Source organism: Cyprinus carpio, chromosome A3 (assembly GCF_018340385.1).
Source record: "Cyprinus carpio isolate SPL01 chromosome A3, ASM1834038v1, whole genome shotgun sequence".
NCBI lineage: Eukaryota > Metazoa > Chordata > Actinopteri > Cypriniformes > Cyprinidae > Cyprinus > Cyprinus carpio.
Window position 1 is genome coordinate 15513753 of NC_056574.1, and position 21149 is coordinate 15534901.

The 21149-nt window shown below is 36.7% G+C and overlaps 1 protein-coding gene across 2 annotated transcripts in view; it reads left to right on the top strand.

The window, feature by feature from the left end:
• The window catches only part of LOC109056784 (protein shisa-9B-like), a 35307-nt gene extending 17125 nt beyond the window's left edge, over positions 1-18182 (top strand). The window contains exons 3-4 of one of the 2 annotated variants that reach the window (XM_019073970.2): positions 7342-7494; positions 12306-18182. In XM_019073970.2, the coding sequence (XP_018929515.2) occupies positions 7342-7494; positions 12306-12703 (551 nt within the window). In that variant the 3' untranslated portion in view covers positions 12704-18182. The remainder of the gene's footprint in view (positions 1-7341; positions 7495-12305) is intronic. The other variant, XM_042720414.1, reaches the window with a different exon arrangement.
• Positions 18183-21149: the final 2967 nt, after the last annotated feature.

Genomic DNA, 21149 nt, shown 5'->3' on the forward strand with positions numbered 1-21149 from the left:
AGAAGACAAATATACTCATTAAGAAAATGATTTGTGCAATGTGCGAGTTTCATTATCTTTGCTTGGAATGATTGTTCTCCACAAAAGATTTTTTTTTTTTTTTTTTACTTTCTACAGTATCTACCCAAATGATGGACCAGGAAATTGTGAAAAATTAACCTCTGTGCTTATGGCATCCTAAATCAAGCCTACTTATTACTGGATTGGAGGTTGCATGGCAACTGTGACGAGTTTAGGGCGGGGCCGAGAGCCGTGGGAACGGAGCGAGGCAGGTGTCGCTTATTATCATTAACTCTACCAGCCTTGCTCCATTCCCACGGCTCTCGGCCCCACCCCACTCGTCACAGCAATGCTACAAAAAAGGCCAAAGAAACTAAGGTTTCATCTCTACAGATCAGGAATCAGAGAATAGTTATTCCCAAACCCATGTTGCTTCTGTTGCGTCTTCTCATGTGGTGTGATTGTACTGTATGAACAGTGAGTCAATCCAGTTATCTGAAAGATGGAATGGGTTGTGGGCTTCAAATAATGGGGATCATCTCTTTTCCACCTTCCGGTGCTTTTCTCAAGCTGGTTAAATAAGTGTTTTTGATACAGGTGGGCATGTTTCATTTACCACAGTGAATGTGTCTAGGCTCCTCACATGCTGCATACTGGATAAACACACTGCTAATCAATGCCTGGTTATACATTTTTGTCAGTTCTTCAGTTTTGTTTACATTCATTCTTAAGGCCTAACAATGGAATGGAATGCAGTTTCTTCCCCATTAAATTAACATTATAATAAATGTTGATATCAAATGATACGGAAACGAATAGCACTATTTCTGGCCATACTGCCCAGCCCTGGGCCAAATATGAAGCATGCATCTCAGGGTTAATGGTAATAACGTGAATCAATTGTAAATCAGTGTTGTTGTCTTGAATAATGCAACAAGTGTCTCTTTGCTTCAATATTAATAACCAGGAGGTAGTATCATACTCCGTTTGACAAATGACCACGTCAAAATGAAAATTTGTCACTGTCAGTGGATTTGAAAAACCATTACCTGCCACAGTGACTACAGCTGCACTCAATGGATGCCACAATCGAGTTAAAAACTCAAGACCGAGTCCACAGAAACAGCATTTCTGAAGTTAGGTGTGAAGATAAGGTTGTTTTAGGTTGAGCGCTGCATTTAAAGGATTGATTCCGGAAACATTCAAAAATCATTCATGGACCCCCAGGACAGGGATTTCATTTTCTGTGACAGGACATTTCCCCTGCCTTTATTACAGTTATACTGCATAATGACTTATTTTCATCCCCTCTTTTGATTAGAACTGGAATCAATCTTACTGCCTAGGAGATTATGGACCACAGCGTAATTAATTTCCTCACATTTAATTAGATATTCTGCACACCTGGTTTATAAGCATATTAACTGATGCATTTATGGGATCTTCATGTTTGGAAGCCTGGAGTCTGAACTGTCAAATTGTTTAATCTAATTGTCTGAGATTATTTCCTTTATGCTTAAAGTGATTTCCTTTATGAGCAACATTTCCAAATGATGTAGATGATTGATTTTATGAATCAAAATATGATTTAATTTGCACCGTTTCTAATTATCACTACAGTGTGGAAGCACGTTTATGCCACGGGATAAAAAATAAAAAGGTAATTGCAACATTTTTATCTCACAATTTTTCACTTTTTCTTGCAATTCTGAGTTTTTATTTTTTTATTTTTTTACAACTCTGACTTCCCCCCACAATTCTGAGAAATTTTGAATTGCGATATTAAAAAGTCACAATTACCTTTTGTATGTTTTATTCCATGGCAGAAACAACAACAAAAACAACAACAACAACAACAACAAAGAATTGCGAGATAATTCAGAATAAACTCAGAATTCTGCAGAAAGAATTTGTAAACTTGGAATTGATAGAAATTCTAAGAATTTTAATAGTCAAAATTCAAAGTTAATATCTAGCAATTCTGAATTGCAAGAAAAAGTCTGACTGTGAGATAAAAAGTCAAAATTACTTTATTTTATTTATTTTTTAAATTTTTTAACCCTATAGATTTTTTTTCTTTTTTAATAATAATACTAATAATTTGAGATGTCCATAAAAATCATTTTAAAATCACACTGGGTGGATGATAGTAAATGCCAATATAGATTCTGAAACTTATCTAAGGGACTTAATTAACTAATTTAATTTAGATTTCACAAGAAATTTATTCTAGCTGCCTTCATATGATCAGCAGTGGTAACAGCTCACTGTTGCTTATAGTTCAGGCACAGAGAAAGATCCTGGGAGGTGTATGATCTAGATCCATCTAGACCAGTGTTTCCCAATCTTGCACATACTGAATGTATATACGAATTTATTTAGTAACACACCTAAATCAACTCATAAGATCATTAGTAGCAGATTCATTAACTGAACAGGTGGATATAATGTGGTTAATTTTCTCTCTCTATATATATTCCATAGATTTCCTATAGTTTTTATTTTTGTTACATCCTATAATTAATGTGATGTATATTTCTAAAACCAGTTGGTTGTCATTTTTATCTTCTCTGTCTCAGAAATGAGAACTAGTGTTGATATATCCCTTATCTAACCTAACACAGATATCAACATAGTAAGTAAGCTGTTCATTTCTGGTTAGTTTTACAGTTGAGAAAGGTAAAGTGTTTACATTGTACTCTCAAACTTGTTGCTTGCAGCATATAAAAGCTGTTACACTCATTTGACACAGTCACATCCCGTTCCAGTAGCTCAAACATGGGAGCACAATAGCAATGCTATGATTCCCAGGGAATGCATGAACTTACAAAATTAATACCTTGAATAGAATGTAAGTTGCTTTGGATGGAAATCTCTGCCAACACTACACATTCTAATACTTTATACCTTTAAGGGCACAACAGCTTGTTACCAGGGCAGTACTCTCAAAGGGACACATTTGTACCTTCTTTATCCTCTAAAGGGTTCATAATAGTACCATAAGAGTACATATCTTAAGGGTACATATCACTACTATATGCACCCTTTAGGGGTAAAGAAGGTACAAAGGTATCCTTTTGAGGATACTACTTCAGTGTCAAGCTATACCCACTAAAGGTAAAAAAAGTTCTGACTGTACTGTAAAAAAATTAAATGTAACAAATAATGCAATTAAATAAATTAAATGGGTCATATGATGCAAATTAAAATTTTCCTTTCTCTTTGGAGTGTTATAAGCTCTTGGTGAATAAATAAGATCTGTAAAGTTGCAAAGACTAAAGTTTCAAATCCAAAGAGATATTCTTTATAAAAGTTGAGACTCGTCCCCCTGAAACGGCTCATTCAAACCTTCCCCCACATATCTACGTCAGTATGCTAGAAGATTTGCATAACGCCGCCCAGATGTTCACGCAAAGAAAGAAGGCATACCTTTTATTCTCGTTGTAGTATTGTTGTTGCCGCCGCCATGTCGTATAGATGCTGTGTGTTTTACTGTGAAAGCGAAACTACTTTGTTTGGCCTTCCAAAAGTCATGCCTTGAGCTGATCCATGCTGGTAGCTGAGGAAATACATCAACTTTGCCCTGTTGATTGCAGAATTTTTACCTTAAAAAAACCGCATAAACACATTTCATCACACCAAATACACAAAAATAATGTTCTTTTCAGCAGCATCATATGACCCCTTTAAGATTTTATTCATCAAGGACACAACAAATTGATCAAACTGATTGCTGTTTTTACTATATTTTTGATCAAATAAATCCAGCCTTGATGAGCAAGAGAGACTTCTTTCAAAAACATTTTCTAATCTTAACAAACATATACTTTTGAACGGTAATGTATGTTAATGTGAAATTTAAATAGCTGTTCCTTTGTTAACTTTCTTGTCCAAAAAAATAAACAAGACAATGGATGCCAACAGTGTCAACTGTACTCTAGTCTGAGTGAATTTTAGAGAGAAAACTGAAATAGAAGAAAAACAAATGTTTTTGGTTTATTTTGCTTTAGCCCACTATAGTGTTTGAAGTGTGTGTTAAAGGGTTACTCCATCACAAAATTAAAAATTTAGTCATTAATCACTTACCCCCATGTCGTTCCAAACCCGTAAAAGCTTCGTGGACTGCTCAGATTTGCCAAAATGGCGCTACGCTGATTTGGAGAGACACAGAGGAGAGGAATTGTTGAATAAAGTCATTATTTTTGTTTTCTTCGTGTACAAAAAGTATTCTCGTCGCTTCATAATATTACGGTTGAATCACTGAGGACAGATTGACTATTCTGACAATGTTTTTCATGCTTTCCTGGACATTGATGCTGTTATTTATTGGGCAGTCTATGGGACAGTCTCAAGCCTCCCTGTTTTCATCCAAAATATCTTAAATTATGTTCCAAAGACGAAAAAAGCTTTTACGTGTTTGGAATGACATAGGGGTAGATGGTAGAATCTTGTAGCAAACAGCCATCCAGCTAGAAGAAATAAAAGAGGTTTCCAAGACAACAGTTCAAGGATAGTTCAACAACACATCTGAAGAACAGAAAAAGATCAGGCAGCACTATTGCACTGTAGTACAGTGCTACAAAAAAACATGATTTCCATCGCAAACAAATACAACATTGATTCTGTGCGTAATTCACAACGGAAGAAGTAGACGAAGGGTGTCTGTTACAGCTAGTATGCTGTTTTTTTGTTTTGTTTCCCAGTTGCTCTCCGGTGTCTGCATGTACATTCTATGTCTCATGCAACTCATCAGAGTGGTTAGAAATGATACCCACAACATCTGGTCGGCCCCTCATGCCAGCCAGCAGAAGGCCAGTCAATTTGCCATGCTCCTGTGCCCCCCCTTCAGCTGGCCAGATGTCAGCTAATGCAATCTCTAGAATAACATTTATGATTTACACCATCTGCGGCCCTCAATATTAAAGTCTTTGCTGTAATCAAGTGTGAAAACTTGTGAAAAAAACATATTCTCGTTGTAGTATTGTTGTTGCCGCCGCCATGTCGTATAGATGCTGTGTGTTTCACTGTGAAAGCGAAACTACTTTGTTTGGCCTTCCAAAAGTCATGCCTTGAGCTGATCCATGCTGGTAGCTGAGGAAATACATCAACTTTGCCCTGTGGATCGCAGAATTTTTACCTTAAACCGCATAAACACATTTCATTACACCAAATACACAAAATAATGTTCTTTTTAGCAGCATCATATGACCCCTTTAAGATTTTATTCATCAAGGACACAACAAATTGATCAAACTGATTGCTGTTTTTACTATATTTTTGATCAAATAAATCCAGCCTTGATGAGCAAGAGAGACTTCTTTCAAAAACATTTTCTAATCTTAACAAACATATACTTTTGAACGGTAATGTATGTTAATGTGAAATTTAAATAGCTGTTCCTTTGTTAACTTTCTTGTCCAAAAAAAATAAACAAGACAATGGATGCCAACAGTGTCAACTGTACTCTAGTCTGAGTGAATTTTAGAGAGAAAACTGAAATAGAAGAAAAACAAATGTTTTTGGTTTATTTTGCTTCAGCCCACTATAGTGTTTGAAGTGTGTGTTAAAGGGTTACTCCATCACAAAATTAAAATTTAGTCATTAATCACTTACCCCCATGTCGTTCCAAACCCGTAAAAGCTTCGTGGACTGCTCAGATTTGCCAAAATGGCGCTACAATGATTGGGAGGGACACAGAAGAGAGGAATTGTTGAATAAAGTCATTATTTTTGTTTTCTTCGTGTACAAAAAGTATTCTCGTCGCTTCATAATATTACGGTTGAATCACTGAGGACAGATTGACTATTCTGACAATGTTTTTCATGCTTTCCTGGACCTTGACGCTGTTATTTATTTGGCAGTCTATGGGAGAGTCTCAAGCCTCCCTGTTTTCATCCAAAATATCTTAAATTAAGTTCCAAAGACGAAAATAGCTTTTACGTGTTTGGAATGACATAGGGGTAGATGGTAGAATCTTGTAGCAAACAGCCATCCAGCTAGAAGAAATAAAAGAGGTTTCCAAGACAACAGTTCAAGGATAGTTCAACAACACATCTGAAGAACAGAAAAAGATCAGGCAGCACTATTGCACTGTAGTACAGTGCTACAAAAAACATGATTTCCATCGCAAACAAATACAACATTGATTCTGTGCGTAATTCACAACGGAAGAAGTAGACGAAGGGTGTCTGTTACAGCTAGTATGCTGTTTTTTTGTTTTGTTTCCCAGTTGCTCTCCGGTGTCTGCATGTACATTCTATGTCTCATGCAACTCATCAGAGTGGTTAGAAATGATACCCACAACATCTGGTCGGCCCCTCATGCCAGCCAGCAGAAGGCCAGTCAATTTGCCATGCTCCTGTGCCCCCCTTCAGCTGGCCAGATGTCAGCTAATGCAATCTCTAGAATAACATTTATGATTTACACCATCTGCGGCCCTCAATATTAAAGTCTTTGCTGTAATCAAGTGTGAAAACTTGTGAAAAAACAAACAAAAAAAAACAATTAATTTTCCTTTGTGACATCACTTGCCAGTGCTTTTGGCATTAATATGTTTTGACATTAGCAGTTCAAATGGATTCGATTAGTAGCCCAGGGGAGCATGGCTGGAGCTCAAGAAATCCATGACTAATGATCTGCTTCCTGGGGGAATAGAGTGAATCACCAAAGAGAAAACTCACAAGTTGTGTTGATGGGTCAATGGAACAGCCCTCAAGCAATTTAAGATATTGTTAAATGTTAATTTAGCGGAATCTGATGGGAGGTATCCTAACTGTTGTGAGACAATGCACTGAGAAAGATTTCTGAGGGTGTTCGTGTGTAGAAGAATAGCAGATCCTGATACAGTGTTTAGCCTTCCTGAATAATGTGCGTAATGATTACCCACAAAAAAAATATGTAGTACCCATAAGTACGTCATAGTCATTATTTACTTATATATATTTATATATTATATATATATATATATATATAATTATTAAATTAGGTATGGTTTTGCCCTTGAAATACCTAAGTAAATAAATACATGAGTGAGTGCATGATGTCACTGGAAGCATCACTTTTATTTTAGAATTAAAACATGAAAACATTTATTGAAGAAAAAAAAACTGTGATTTACCTTTCATTTCTGTTGTTCATCCAGGACTGACACTGATTTCCCTTCAAATAAATAAATCACTAAATAATAACAAGCAAATTAGCGAACAAGCTAAGAAACAAATAAGGTAGGTAGGTCATGACGCCTCTGGAAGCATTGCTTTTTTAAAAAAAATTATAACATTTATGGAAAAACTTTACATCTAATATTTGTTGTTTGTTTCTATTTCTGTCTCTTTGCTTTAGAAGGTGCCCAAATAAACAGTGTGGGACCTGGGTCATCTATGATGCAAGCTATGACACAATACCCTGCCCTTGGACAGGTACCTATAGCCCACCCCTACGAGCCATCCCAACCTGGAAATGAGCACAACAAGTATGCTTCGCTCAAGGCTGTGGGTAAGTCAGACATGCTTAAATGTGCTTTTATGTGGATTTTATTTAGTTACATTCATCACGCTCATTATTGAGAAAATTATGTTTGAAACTCGTGTGATTACTTTCTGCTAGAGTTCTTAGTCATGTGGTCTTGACCTGAGATCTTTTTGTTGTACTGACAGGCCATGTTCTGGATCTTAGACGGTCTCATATTGGTCTGGTCTTGACTTAAATGTATTATGGGCACAGTTACAGAATGTTCTCCCAATGCATGGTCACAGTCCTTAATCTTTGCAAAAACTGACAAGCTTAATTAATTTATTAGAAATTATATATTCAGATTTTGATGTCAGGAGAGCTGCAAACCAGCATAAAAACATGCACAGAATCAGACATTTTGTTTTAAAGAATATGTGTGTTATGAATTATAATGTTGGTAAAAAAAAAATGCTTTGGTGAAATCTCTCATTTGTCTTTCCCAGTCACTGAAGTATCAGTGCTTCAGAATTTACTATGTCCACCACTAACAGTGCTATCTTGTATCAATAGTGCTGAGTAGTAATTGATTACATGTAATCTAGGTCATGTAATCAGATACAAAAAAAGAAGAAAAGATGAATTAGATTATATTAAATTAAAAATTCTTATAATCAGATTACAGTTACTTTATGGATTACATGATTATATATTAGTCACGCATTATTAAAATGTTTACTTGAAGACCCCCTGAGATTTTTTTATTAAATTTAATAATTCAATAAATTAGCAAAGCATTCACATGTTCACAGTTCTCTCATGTCAGATAATGGTCACAAACAAAGAAAGTATTTCTATTTTTAGAGTTCAAGTATTGTTTTTTTGTTTGTTTATTGCGATTTAATTAATTAGATTTGAATCAATTAGCTAAACTATGATTTAATTAACTCACAGCCCCCATATATATATATATAATATTATTATATATATATAATATTCATATTCAAAACTATATGATATACTTATATCAACATGGCACAAATATTCATATTCAAAACTATATGATATACACGTGTAATAAATTCCACTGGAGGTGAGTGTAGTGAGAACCCAAGTGTCATTTAATTCCATACATTAACAGACATAAAATAAACAAGAATTTGGCAAAACATGGCTTAGCAAAATATGGCCAACAGTGGTACACGGAACAAAGCTAGACAATGGACAATGGTAACATGAGGGCTATATAAATCAAACATTGGAGGTCACATGACACAATCCAACCAATGAGAACAAAGGAACCAATAGCAGGATCACATGACAGGGACAGGGAAACAAATGACAATGACAAGAGCATGCAAAATAAAAGACAAGAAAACCTAAACAAGAAACAAACCCAAAAATCATTGTGACATATCCCCCCTCTAATGGCGGCTCCAGACACCCTAACGTAACACCCACCTCAACCTAAACAAAACTCAAAAAGTCCAGAAGGGTGGTGGAGCAGAGCTGGAAAAGGGGGAAGGATGGAGCACCAGACCCGTGAAGGGGAACGGGACTAGGATCATGGCATGGGCCATGGAGCAGTGGCGGGCCTGGACAGTGGAACAACGGCATGTCTAGGACATGGAGTAATGATGGAAACAATGGACTGTAGAGCAGTGGTGGACCTGGACCATGGAGCAATGGCAGGTCTGGACCATGGAGCAGAGGTGGGCCTGGACTGTGGAGCAATGATGGAAACCATGGGCTGTGGAGTAGTGGTGGACCTGGACCATGTTCTGGACAGGACAAATGAGGGGCTCAGGGACTACCTCCTTGGCCATGGTGAAACAGGCAGTGAGTTCGGAGATGTCCTCCTGGGCTTTGAGAGGGCAGACTGTGAGTTCAGAGACAGCCTCCTTGGCCATGACATGACTTGCAGAAGGTTCACGTGATCACTGTGAACAAAACAGTACAGGCTGGTGCCAACACAGGACAGAGTTCTGGGGCTTGACCAGGTTCAGTAACAGATTTATGGACAGAGGCAGGCTCTGGAGCAGACTCATGGACTGGAGCGCAGTGTGCAATCACACAAAATTGGAACCGCTATCATGGGAAGTACAGCTGACAGAGGGAGGACCTCCGGGCTGAACAGTACTGAGTCCACGGGGTTTGAAATTGTTTGAGAGTGCCACTAGTCACTCACACTGACATCATTGGTGGATCCATAACACTGGCCATTAGTCTTATCTGTCTTGGCCTGATCTCAGCATTCGCAGGAGTTTGTATCCTATAGACCCTCCCCCCACAAAAAAAAAAAAAAAACACATAGGGATTAAGATTCCTTAGGATTCTGGAATGATTTATTAATTAATAATTTTATTATTTAAGTTGTGTCAAGAAAGTTGTGTTTTATAGTGATGGGAGAAACAAACCTTTTCGAAGCTTTGAATCAGTTGAACCAATTGCTTTGCAAAATGATTGACTGTTTCGAAGCGCTTGAAACACCATAGGTTGGTGATGCCTGCTGGATTAAATCTCAATGAACTCGCATGATTCACAGGTTTGCAAAATCCCCCCTCCCCCACCCCCAGGCCAACAGCAAACCATTGAAATTTCAAAATGTTTCAAAACAGTTATGACGTAAGTTTGATAGTGCTCCGAACCACTGTTTCGAAACAAATGATTTGCAAAGGTTTCAAAGCTTCATGAAGCAGTGCTTCAAAAGCACCATCATTGGTAACATTGGGTAGTAACATAGTCGCTTGTTACTTTTCACATCAATTAGTGTGCCATCAGAGTGAAGCCTATCAAAAGACTTCAGTGAGATGACATCTAGCTAACAGCAGACAGACAACCAGCCGAAGCAGCAACATGTGATGACAGTAATGCTCTGAGACTTTCAGCCACATATGAAACTGCTCAGTTGTTAATCCACTGAAGTGCTGTCTGTGCAGACTGATCACTAGGAAAACAAAAAAAGGACAGTTTGTTAGAGACAGGCCCAGGAGACAAGCCACAGCTGGGGAGCTGAAACGTTTGAGTTCATTGCGCTGCCTTCCCCTGATGTGCGTTAATCTCAGCGTATTGATGTCAATGAAAGAGTCGCGTCAGAGATCAGCTCTTCTCTCGTCCAGCTGGCTTATTTTCCTCATGGCCTCCTGGTATGAGGTTTTAGATCTGCGGTTTACTGCGACTCATTGGGGTGTCAAGGCTGTTAAAAAGGTCACCTGAAGGATATTTAATTAAAAATTCCAAAATGTCATGCTGAAATGAGGAGGACTTCAAGCAGAGTGTAGTCAGTCCCAATTAAAGCCTGTCTGAGTTGGAAGGTGATACACCGTTAGCAAAATTGCATGGATGTTATGAACAATGTTGTAACACACACACACAAAAACAAATAATTAGTGTCACCGTCTGTAAACACATTAGAATCGTTTATACTCGGTTGTCTGATCTGGTCTTAGCAAGTTGTGTTTCACGCTATCAACAATCGACTAGCACTGGTTGAAAATGTTTATGGCAAAAAATATTTACAAATCCTTTGCAAGGAAGCACTTGGGTGCTGTTTGAATGTCAATGTTGATGCAGCTGAATTTGTTGCCTGTAAACACATTTTGTCAAAAATAACATTAACAATAATAACAGTTGCAAAGTACCTGTTATATTTTTTTTAAGTGCACAATAACTACAGATTCAAAATAGTGGTTTCACCAGACAGATAAAATCTCAAACCATCTCTGGAAGAGCTGCATATTTCCATTTGATGATGGAAGCAATCCAGACTAATTTGCATTCAAAAAACACATTTTCTTGAAACAAAGAGCAAAGAGCATGTTGACAGCGCCAAACAGTCTAACTAATTTGGTCGCCATACACAATGCCAACTCAAAAGCTCATCTTATAATAAAAATGTGAAGCATGCTTGGATATCAGCATTCACTTCACTAAGATATTTTTGTAAAGAAACCATAAGTTTTTTTTTTAACAGTGCAGTATGCATGTTTACCTAAATATATTGATTTAGTTAAATCAAATAAAATAAATGAGTAAACAATTTTTGAAATGATTATTTACTCACCTTCACGTTATTCCAAAAATATAAAATTTATGCTCTATGTAAGTCTTATGCTGATGCACAAAGGCTGCATTTATTTGATCAAAATACAGTAAAAATAGTAATATTATGAAATATTATTACAACAGAAACTTTTTTTTTTTAATACATTTTAAAATTTTATTTTATTCTGGTGCTGAATTTCAGCATCAATATCTCCAGTCTTCAGTGTCCCATGATCCGTCAGAAATCATTCTAATATGCTGATTTACTGCTCAATTGTCAGGAACATTTGATGAAAAGAAAGTTCAGAAGAACATTTTTATAAATCTTTTGTAACACTATAAATATTTTAACATTTACTATTACTTTTGATCAATAACATTGCTTAAAATAATAATAATAATAAAAAGCCCTACAGACCTCAAACTTTTAAAAGTAAGTGTATATTTTTTGTTATTTGAAAAAGTCATTGTATGTGTGAAAATCTTTCATAAATGAGAAAAATAACTGGTTTAGAATGAAATGGTGGTCTATAAATAATGGCAAAATGTGACCTGTTTCTCTACAGAAGCATCCAGTTTTTTGTTGTTGTTGTTGTTTGTAGGAGGAAATGATTGTCAAGTATTTTCAGAGAAAGAAATAGCTCATTTGGGAAAAACTAATGATAACCCTTGATCTATTAAATGTGTAATTATTTGGTACTTATGAGGGGAGGGAAAAAAACACAAGTCAGCAATCAGGTTGTTTTTTGCATCTGACTAATGAAGTGTTATTGAATTTTCCCCACTTTTGCTTTTCTATCTCTCTTTTCCAGCTGAAAAAGCAAATGAAAACTTCTACACTAACAGACGGCATCTAGCCGACCTGGCAGCGAAAGGCACTCTTCCCATGCACTCGGTGAGTCTGGAGCAGGAGCCCACCAACCCTTACAGCCCCGAGTTGCCCTGCCAAAAGCAGAATGGACACAAGTCCAAAAGCACCAAGGTCCACAGCTCTCACCCGCTGGCTTTTGGCTCGAACACCATTGCCAACCCTGGCATGCTGAAGGGCTGGGAGATGACAGAAACGCTGGGTCGCCGGCACATGTATGCCCCCAAGAAACACAGCGCCACCGTGGAGCAAGTGAATAAGCTGACGTCTGCCCACAGCCAGCACTACCTGCCACCACATCCGTACTTTGTCACTAACAGCAAGACTGAAGTGACCGTGTGAACAGGGCCGCAACACCAGGTTTATCGAGCCTAGGCCTGAGTGGATGCGTGGATCGGGGAAATAAGGATAATAAAGGAAGCCTGATAGAGGAAGAAGAGTGGATTAGGACCCAGTCCTGCTGGAAGGATTGACCGAGCAGTCTGGATCAAGATCTGCATGGCTGTATGTGTGCACTTTGTCTTCAAGCGGATGAGCATGGAACAGGTGTGCACTGGCCTTGAATGGGAGAACGTAATGTTATTCAGAGGAACTCTTTCTTTGTCCATTCCATCACAAATGAATAATATGACCTGCAGTGATGAGTTTGTCACAAGGCCATCTGTCAGAGTGATGAAGACACATTTAAACCCTAAACAATCAATGCAACAAACATACTAGATGGGACCATTGTCATGATTCGTAACAACCTGAAAGCTTGTGAGAAAGTCGCTCAAGGTACAGTATCTTGTTTTCTCAGAATCTTGTACATAACAGAATGTTACCAAGGACGTAAAATGTCAAAAGACATCGGTCTAGAAGATTAAAGATGATGTGAGGACAATCATGTCTCTAGCTCTTCTCATCTCAACACTCAAGACTTTCCAGAGCGTGTGCACCAAAAACCTACTGTAGCAATGTAACACGCTATATACTGAAAAACACTGGGCTTGTGCCTTTCCAACAGAAGAACTCATTATATGAGAGCTTGTGCTTTTCAGCGAGCACATGGTGTTTCTTCAATAACAAAGATGCATAAAATATAAACAAATCTATTGTTTACGGCTGTCATATTTCAGTAGAAAATGTTGATTGTCAGTGTTCTAAAATACACATTTTCCCTTCTGTTTTGCCATTTTTCTCTGATGTGTTCATATATTGTATGGCCCTATCTTTAAGTGCAACTGTAGACTGTAGACAAAGGAAGTACCGTAGGGTTAATGATAGAGATTAATTTTTTCCAATGTTATGTTTGATAAAAATGAATGGTTAATTCTGATACTGAACAAGATGGTTACAACACTGCTATTGTTGCATTCCAAGTATTCTGGGTATTGAAAACTTGATTCAGTAGTTTCTTTTGTCTTTAGCCACATAGTGTGAACCATTTCAATTAACATAAGGGCAAAATGCTGCATTTAATTTTGAAAACTAAGCGTTTTGTCATCCACATCCAAATTATCCCAAGTATCTGGTTGTGAATAATGTGGGTCACATAAACTTAGATTGCTATGAAACAAGTGGCTTTATCTCAGTACACTTAAAATGACCTACATCATTTGCTCACCAATGGATTCTCTGCAGTGAATGGGTGCCGTCAGAATGAGAGTCAAAACAGTTGATAAAAACATAGCAATATCCCACATGACTCCAGTCCATCAATTAAAGTCTTGTGAAATGAAAAGTGTTTGTGATCAGAAGAGAAATATGCTCTGATCAAGCACTATTTATAAGTGTTCATGAGATTTTGATATGAGAGGACAAAAGGGTTTGGACTTTTTTACTGAAGGAAGCATTACTATAATTTATAGATTCGAATTGTAGCCTTAAGAGACAGTGTACAGTTAAAATGGGTTAATGATGGATTTGTTTATGCTTTTATTAGACAGCTGCAGCTCATACAGAATGCTGTTGCCAGGATCCTGACTAGAACCAGAAAATCTGAGCATATCACACCAGTCCTCGGGTTCTTACACTGGCTTCCTGTTATATTTAGGATTGATTTAAAGTACTTTTGCTCATTTATAAATCACTCAATGGCCTTGGACCTAAATACATGGCAGATATGCTCACTGGATATAAACCTAACAGACCACTCAGATCATTAGGATCGAGTCAGTTAGAAATGCCAAGGGTTCACACAAAACAAGGAGAGTCCGCTTTTAGCTATTATGCCGCCCGCAGTTGGAATCAGCTGCCAGAAGAGATCAGATGTGCTAAAACATTAGCCACATTTAAATCTAGACTCAAAACTAGACTCAAAACTCCTCTGTTTAGCTGTGCATTTATTGAATGAGCACTCTGCTACGTCCGAACTGATTGTTCAGTTTTTATTTTAAATAATTTAAAAAGTTTTGAAATTCCTTGTTTTATTGTTGTGATTATTATTATTTTTTTATGATTATTTTACTTCCTTTTATGTAAAGCACTTTGAATTACCATTGTGTATGAAATGTGCTACGTAAATAAACTTGCCTTGCCTCGCTTTGCCTTTCAGTTTATAAGATGGTAAATGATTGCCTGGAGTCTTGTATCTTACTTGTGGATTATTGTGATGTTTTTATCAGCTGTTTTGTCTCTCATTCTGACGGCACCCATTCACTGCAGAGGATCCATTGGTGAGCAAAGATGTAATGCTAAATTTCTCCAAATCCGTTCTGATGAAGAAACAAACCCATCTACTCAACTCAAAAATGTATGGACATTACTTTCCACCCTAAAATACAACACTGCAATGTGTAATTCAAAATACGGGTAAAATACCTGTGGAAAAAAAAAACAAAAACAATACAGAGCACATTGGACTGTATTTTAACAGTTTTTTTTTTCAGGACAGCTATTTAAATGATATCTGTCAGCTAGTGACATTTTAGGTGTGGCATGTCTTCTACTGCACATTTAAATGTTTTAAAGCACAACAAGAATGAATTATTACCCCCTAAGCCATTTGTACAAAAATATTGGATCATCAAGACAGCTACAAAAACCTCCTTTGTAAGTTAAATAATACAATTTGAATTAACAATTTAAAACGTTGAAAATTCCATAAAGTGTGGGGAAATTCCGATATTATTTTTTAAAAGTATTCCAAACAGAAGCCCTGGAGCATTTCATCATATCCTTATGCCCATATTCATTGCAGGATTTAAAAAAATTGCATAAATCTAGTGTGACCCACCCAAGCCACATATTAATAAAACATTTTAAGATCTGCAGACCAGTTGGAATCCAAATCATGTTGCATGTAAATCTGGGAATGATTATTTATTATGAGAAATAAAAATCTCTGTCAAGATTTAACAACATACCAATATCAGTATTGTGTCCAATTTTGGCCTCTGCTGTCCTAAGAATTCACTCTAAAGAAGAAGAAGAAGAAAAAAACTCCTGCAAAATAATACAAGCCCTGCCTCCAGTTTAACTGCTTGTCTTCTTCATGCTATTGAATACTGTCTTTGTGCGTCACTGCCAAACAGCCTGCGACAAACCAGTACTTAAGACTGACATAATGGCTGCTGGTCTGTCAGTCACTGAGTCCACTCAACATCTATTAAACCTGAGTGTCTCACTGCAGGTCACCTCATGACTCAGAGTGCACTACAGGATCACTCACCGGGGGGCACGTTACTTGGAATTAAATCACATAGTGAATACCTTTCCCTCTGAAATCTCCAAACACTGCAGAAATGGATTAGCACAGATAATGTCAAGATTCGCAGGGTAGCTAAAAAGACCTGCACAGCTGGGTTCCAGGATTCCAGTCTGACTGCATAATATAACATATGAAATCGCCATTGTGATATAGAAATCAGGCATGTGGGAAATAATCTAAGTTAACAATTGGGAGAGAATTCACTAAGAATGAATTGTGCCCACTGATTAGTTTATTAGCTTTGTTTTAGCACCAAAGGTGGTAGGTAAATACTGCAGTAGGTAAATACAGCAGGATTTTGTGAACATGAAGTAATACGCCTTATGATGCAGTCACACTATACTTACTCACACATGCTTGGTCAATGGTGCTTCATTCATTTCCATTCCTACACATGAATGAAACAGTGAAACAAATGAGAAAAAGTCTTGTCTTGCATATCAGATTTTGATTTGGAGAAAATTAAGTTCTGACCTATAAATCTGCTTAACAAAAAGAAGATTTCCCTTACACAGATTTTGTCATTGAGTTCAAGGTGGTCACGTGATTTCAACAAAAACCTGCTTTAAGCTGGTTTAAAAATGACTTCTATGTGAGCAGTGCTTCATAAATTGCTACACTATTGAAAATAAACAATGTACCTTTTCGTCTGCAAAAGGTGTCTGAAATTTCACTAATGTGACCATACCTAAACTCTTTGCTCAGACATTTACGAATATCACTTCTATTTACTGTTATATAAAAAAAAGATTATTTTTGTTGCTATTTACATTTGGTGCAAACAGTATGTACCACTAATGCAACCTACAGTAATACACAAAACAGCACTATAGCAATGTAAATAATACCTGTTTAACCTGGATTATGGTTTGTTACTGAATAAAGCTTCTGATGCTAAAATACCTCACAAAAATGTGGCGCAACTGCTTAGTGAATTCATCTCTCAGTGTGTTGAAATGTATGAAATCCCATGTTACGTTGAGCCTATAGGAGGGTCGTCTTATTACTGATTTCCGTTTCCACCTCTCATTGTGCCTCGCTGTTCATTAACAGTCACTAGGTATCATTTTTATGTTTTCACTCAGTTTTATAGATTATTGGGGCTGGCCATGAATGAATGCATAGAAAGAACATACAGAGGTTTTTATCTTTTGACATCAGCACAAGGTCTTATTAGTTAGAGACGTGATGAGCTAGCACATAACAGATGCAGTCTTGAACAGTCAGCTGTACATTACATCACAAAAGGGCTGAATATTAGCAGAACAACTTTAATGCTGTGATCATGAAGTTTAGATCCTGAGGGAATGCATTCTGAATCTCAGTGAAAACACATTGACATGTATAGGCAGATGTTATAAAAAGCTGTGCTAAATGATATTGCCCTTTATTTCATGTGTTGAAAAACTCCATAACCCCACTGCAATTGATATTGATGTTGGTTTGTGTATTTGCATCTGTTAACTGGTTCATTTTAAACACTCAAATGCGATTTTATAGAATTTCATTTTGAAAAGTAATACCTCAAATACTTTTGACAAGTAGAAACCTACTGTTGAATTAATTTATTTATTTGTTTTTTCTGGTAATGCTGTTATGCCAGTGGTACAGTATACTATAGTTTCAAACTCTTTTATGAAATGATATTGTCATATTCTTCACATAAAGCCAGAATAGTTACACAATAACTTGATATTCATAAGTAGTAGCATAGTAGTTGCTGATGAGACCAAGTTTGTCCAGTTCAGTGGTCTATATTGTAAATCACAGAGACGAAGCATTGAGGGTTACAATGATACCCACCAAACTACTTCCTGCACAAGGCTCAAATTCTAAAATGAAACCTGCGTGTCTTTTATTGAAGGGTTATTTTGTGATCCAGGTTTATTTGAAAATGTGTCAATATAGTATTCAGTTAGTCATAATACTGTGTCTACTTCATTGGTGATGTAAAACGAAGCATCTGGGAAACAGAGCACATCTTGCAGCCCGTGGATCACATTTAATACACTAAGGTACATTTTTTAAATAATGTATTCTATGTAACATTTCTATGTGGAAGTTGAAAGTTTAAGCACTGTTGTACTGTTCACATCACAAAACATATTTACAATAAATGTCTCCTCTATACATGCTGTGGATTTTTTTTTAAACATTACTTGTGCTAATGTTTAACATGTGTGATGTCAAATGATCTTAGGCAGATTCTGTTGTCTGGGAATGTTTTCATGAGCCATAATGTTGATGTTTTCATGCTTCCCTGATATAGGCTATTAGGCACAAAATGTGTTGTTTCACAGACCAGATACATGAATATGGAAATACTGTCGCTTATTCTTGCAAAGGGGTAAAGAGCTAGCTGGTTAGCATGGCTCAGTTATCTCTGTTATTGAAAAAAAAGCTGTGTATTCTGATAGCACTGCCACTTTGAACAAAAATTTTTTTGAGGGAACTATTCCTTTAAGATATGTGTATTTTTTTTGAGGGAACTATTCCTTTAAGATATGTGTACCATAAGTATATAGATTTTGAAAAGTAGAACATGGTTTTCCCAAACGAGAGGTTATGCTTTAAGAGGAAATAAGACAATAAAGCCATTAAGGAGTATATGCCCTCAATAATAAGGCTTATCAATTTAACTGCACATGACCTAGTACCTTCAATGAGAAATTCAAAATTTGAACAGAATAATGACAATAAAATTGCTGAAAACTGGTATTGAACTGAACTTAATCTGCACTGAACTGTCTTGAGATGAAAAATAATAACACTATTGCTTTCTGCAGAGCTGCTTTCTAGTTGGATTTAGTTTGGGTCATAAATGATACAATAACAGTTATTGAACTGAAATGAAACAACATTCAAGTAAAGTGAGTTGAATAATGTCTGTTGTCTTCTGTAGAGCTGCTTATAGCTGAAATTAAATATTTCATACAGTAATTGATGTAAGCTGCTTTGAAACAATCTGTGTTGTATAAGGCTCATGCTTCCATATAATAAAGGAAGTCATATGAGTGGGTGAGTAAACAATGGCAGAATTTAAATTCTAACTGTTATAATAAAGGAAGTCATATGAGTGGGTGAAAAAATGGCACAAAATAGAATTTAAAACCTAAAATGTGCTCTTCTTATTATATAACAAAAAAACCGTTAAAAATGATGACAACATAATAATTTAAGAATCAAAAAAAAACCACCAACAGAATGAATTGTTTTGTAACAAAAGCAATCATTACGTTGGAGATGGTGTGAGGGTTTAGATCTGCAGCACTGATGTGCAAAACAGAGAATCAGCACTAATCTGGATTTTGCTGAAGGCTTTGCAGTACATACGTTTACAAAAGCACAGTTTCAATCATGCGTTTTTCCAAACGAGAGTTAATCAGCTCTTCTTCAATAATAACCATTAACACAGCTGTCAGCTACTTCACTCTAGGAGTATGTGCCCTTTTTCCAAAGAAGCAAAGGCTTTAATAAATGTCTAATGTACTCATGTCCTATTGACCTTCAATAGGAAATTCTCCTTTAATGTCTCCTTTAACCTCTTCCCTAACCATTAAGTCAGTCGAAAAAAGTCATGGTTTTGGTCTTTGGTCATTAGGTCCTGCCAACCTGATCTCATTATAAAACTTTTTTTTATTTTTTTTTTTTTACAAGTTGGCAATTTCATATTAATTAGTACTATGTGATTTGTATTATAACATACGATTTTTGGAAAAAAGTAAGCATAAAGGTCCACCCTTAAACAACCGTGACTGGGGTGCAAGCAGATAATACAAAAACATGTGAATGAGACTGCAAAAATTTATATGAATCAGCCACCAATTAGCAAAACATCATTTGCTTACTGGTTGAATTGCATGAGGTTGTGTTGCCTACTGCTGTTAGATGCCTTAATGCAGTGGTTCCCAATCCTGGTCCTGGAGAACCCCCAACACTGAACGTTTTTGGTGTCTCTCTTATCTGACACACACATTTGAGGTCTTTGAGTCTTCACTAATGAACTGATGAGTTGAATCAGGTGTGTTTGAATAGGGAGACATCTAAAATGTGCAGTGTTGGGCGTTCTCCAGGACCAGGATTGGGAACCACTGCCTTGATGTATTGCAAACCTCCATAGGTCCGTTAATCAGAATACAACTGGGATTAATGTTTAGAATGAAAAGTCGCTTGAATTTGAACAAAATCTTGCAGATTTCAGTGGAAGTATTTCATTGTGCTTAATTGAATTGAATGTGCATGTGTGTATAATTACAGATATAATATGAATAAAATAAACCGCCAGGTAAGTGGAGTTAAAGGGGTCATATGATGCGATTTCAATTTTTCATTTCTTTTTGGAGTGTTAGAAGCTCTTGGTGCATAAATAAGATCTGTAAAGTTACAAAGACTAAAGTCTCAAATCCAAAGAGATATTCTTTATAAAAGTTAAGAGTCAACCACACCCCCCTAAAACATATCTATGTCACTATGTGGGAAGATTTGCATAACTCTGCCCAAATGTTCACGCAGAGAAAGAAGGCATAACTTTGATATCGCTGTTGCCGCAACCTCCATTTTAGCTGATACCCCCTCCGCCATGTTATGGAGACGCTGTTTCGTTGTGAAAGCAAAATTACTTAGTTTGGCATTCCAAAAGAGGACACAACTAGAAATCAGTGGTTAAGTTGTATTTACAACACTGTTCCAGCACAATTCAACCCAAATATTCACAAATATATTGGGAGAGAAGACTACAATGCCGGCTGTTCTGACTCACAGTCTGTAAGTACGTTTACATATTTAAATAATTTGCCACTGATGATTCAAATACAAGTTTTAAGCAGTGTAGAGTAGGCTTGTTGTTTGTTGTTTCTCAGATCACAAATGCAGACATGGTTTCAAGTTACGCGGCGTGTTATGCAACGCAATGCATAAAAAGACAGTATAAGTCATTATAATCAGTAATTATGTCCTGGATGCAACAAATGCCTCGTTTGTAATGGGTTTTAATGTTTTTGTCTGGTCATGCTGGCAGATGGCATCACAGTATGGTGAGGGGGATTGTTGTAACATTTCCGTCCCGGCAGGCGGCTCAGCCTCGCACAACGCACTGGA